The 1936-nt window shown below is 53.9% G+C and overlaps 1 protein-coding gene across 1 annotated transcript; it reads left to right on the top strand.

The window, feature by feature from the left end:
* Positions 1 to 239: 239 nt before the first annotated feature.
* On the top strand, positions 240 to 1647 carry CCDC89 (coiled-coil domain containing 89). The gene has a single exon (XM_055415073.1). The coding sequence runs from the start codon at positions 343 to 345 to the stop codon at positions 1453 to 1455; it is 1113 nt and encodes a 370-aa protein (XP_055271048.1). The 5' UTR covers positions 240 to 342; the 3' UTR covers positions 1456 to 1647.
* Positions 1648 to 1936: the final 289 nt, after the last annotated feature.

Here is a 1936-nt window from a genome sequence, read left to right as displayed (position 1 = left end):
ACTCTCACAGGATATTAGGTGGAGTCAGGTTTCTTCCCCTGATGCTGGCTGGAAATCAAGTGGGGTTAGTATCTCTGTATAGTACATGCCAGACCCTGGGCTGTTAGCAGAGGGCTATGATTGGCTACAAAGGAAAGCATAACCTGACCTGATTGGCTCTGGACTCCTTCTGTTGTTACTCCATAGCAGTCTGAAGACTGGTCCACCAATCACAGGGCTCCTTCCTGGGTGCACAAGCAACTGCTGGAGATTGTCAGGAGTCCCTAGCAACGCCGTGGCTTTTGAAATCTGGAAGTTGGGGTGCTGTGCAGTCAGCTGTGCAGTCAGTAGAGGAGCGTGCCAATGCCTCAGGAAGAGTCGGCTCCCAGGGTGGACACCCCACCCTCTGAAGAACCCTTAGATAAGCAAAACAAAAAACCTGAAGACCAGGAAGAGGAGATGGAGTTTAAGGAGCTGGATGGCCTGAGGGAAGCCTTGGCGAACCTCCGGGGGCTGTCCGAGGAGGAGAAGAGTGAACGGGCGATGCTGTGTTCCCGCATCCAGGAGCAGTCCCAGCTCATCTGCATCCTGAAGCGGAGGTCCGACGAGGCCCTGGAGCGCTGCCAGACCCTGGAACTGCTCAACACCGAGCTGGAGGAGAAGAGGCTGTTGGAGGCCGAGGAGCTGAAAGCCAAAAATCAGCAGGCCCAGAAGCTGGAGGAACGCTTTATGACCCTGGCCGCCAACCACGAGTTGATGATCCGCTTCAAGGATGAACACAAAAGGCAGAACGCCAAGCTGCGAGAGGAGAACAAGAAACTGAGGCTGGAGAATGACCAGCTCTTCAGCCCAGCACTGAAGGCCCAGGAGGCCAAAGTGGTGCAGCTCACAGCCCGGAGCGAGGCCCTCGTCAAGGAGCTAGAGACCCTGCAACGGAAGTACGCCCAGGATGTCTGCCAGGCCCAGGCCCGAGAGCAGGAGCTGCTGGAGCTGCAGAACCGGCAGGCCTGCGCCCACACCGAGGAGACCGAGCAGCTGCGCACGCAGCTGCAGAGCCTCCAGCAGCAGCAGCAGGAGGCCCTGCGGCAGACGGCCAAGGCCGAGCAGGCACACAGCCAGCGGAACCAGGAGCTGCGGGCCCGGCTGCAGACCGTCACTCGGGAGAAAGAGGAGCTGCTGCAGCTGTCCATGGAGAGGGGCAAGGTGCTTCAGAGCAAGCAAGCGGAGATCCGCCAGCTGGAGGAGAAGCTGGAGATGGCCGACGTGGCCAGGAGGCATGCGCTCGAGCGCTTTGAGCAAGAGGCCGTGGCCGTCAACAGCAACTTGCGAGTCCAGGAGCTTCAGCGCAGGGTGGATGGCATCCAGGCCGCCTATGATGAACTCAGGCTGCAGTCCGAAGCTTTCAAAAAGCACAGCCTGGATCTTTTAAGCAAGGAGAGAGAACTCAATGCCAAACTCCGCCATCTCTTTCCATAAGGAGGTTTCTGCTTCCTCTGGCCTCCGATGAAGCAATCAGATATCTCTGCCTTATTATTATGGCGAGAGTCAAGATGGTATTCCATTTATTCTACTTTTAAGTACGAGAGACCACTCAAAGAAAAGTGATGTTGTTTACTACAGTGCCATTGTAAGGGTAACACTGATTTTTCAGTCCTACCACCTACAATATACGAGATTTACCAAATTTCGTTGTGTGCCTTTGAAATTAATTTTGCTATCGGTATCTCCACCTCTCCTATAACTTATTCCTTCTCAACCTCAGATATCTTCAGCTGTCCTAAGTTTTAAAATTAGCAGCTCTTTTCAGAGTGCATTGGGGGGTGTATTATTGTGAATAAGTGCAATGGGATGTATTATTGTGAAAAAGAGCACAGTTAGACCTTGTAGACAGATAGGCTTGTTCAGTTCAGTTCAGTTCAGTCGCTCAGTCGTGTCCAACTCTCCGCGACCCCATGAA

Source organism: Moschus berezovskii, chromosome 25, assembly GCF_049115385.1.
Source record: "Moschus berezovskii isolate FMDL1 chromosome 25, NW_MosBer_1.0, whole genome shotgun sequence".
Lineage (NCBI taxonomy): Eukaryota > Metazoa > Chordata > Mammalia > Artiodactyla > Moschidae > Moschus > Moschus berezovskii.
The sequence above is the reverse complement of the archived record's forward strand: the minus strand, read 5'-3'. Positions and strand labels throughout refer to the sequence as shown.

Bases quoted from the DNA above. Each gene is read 5' to 3' on its own strand.
- CCDC89 (XM_055415073.1), top strand. From the start codon at position 343: ATGCCTCAGGAAGAGTCGGCTCCCAGGGTGGACACCCCACCCTCTGAA.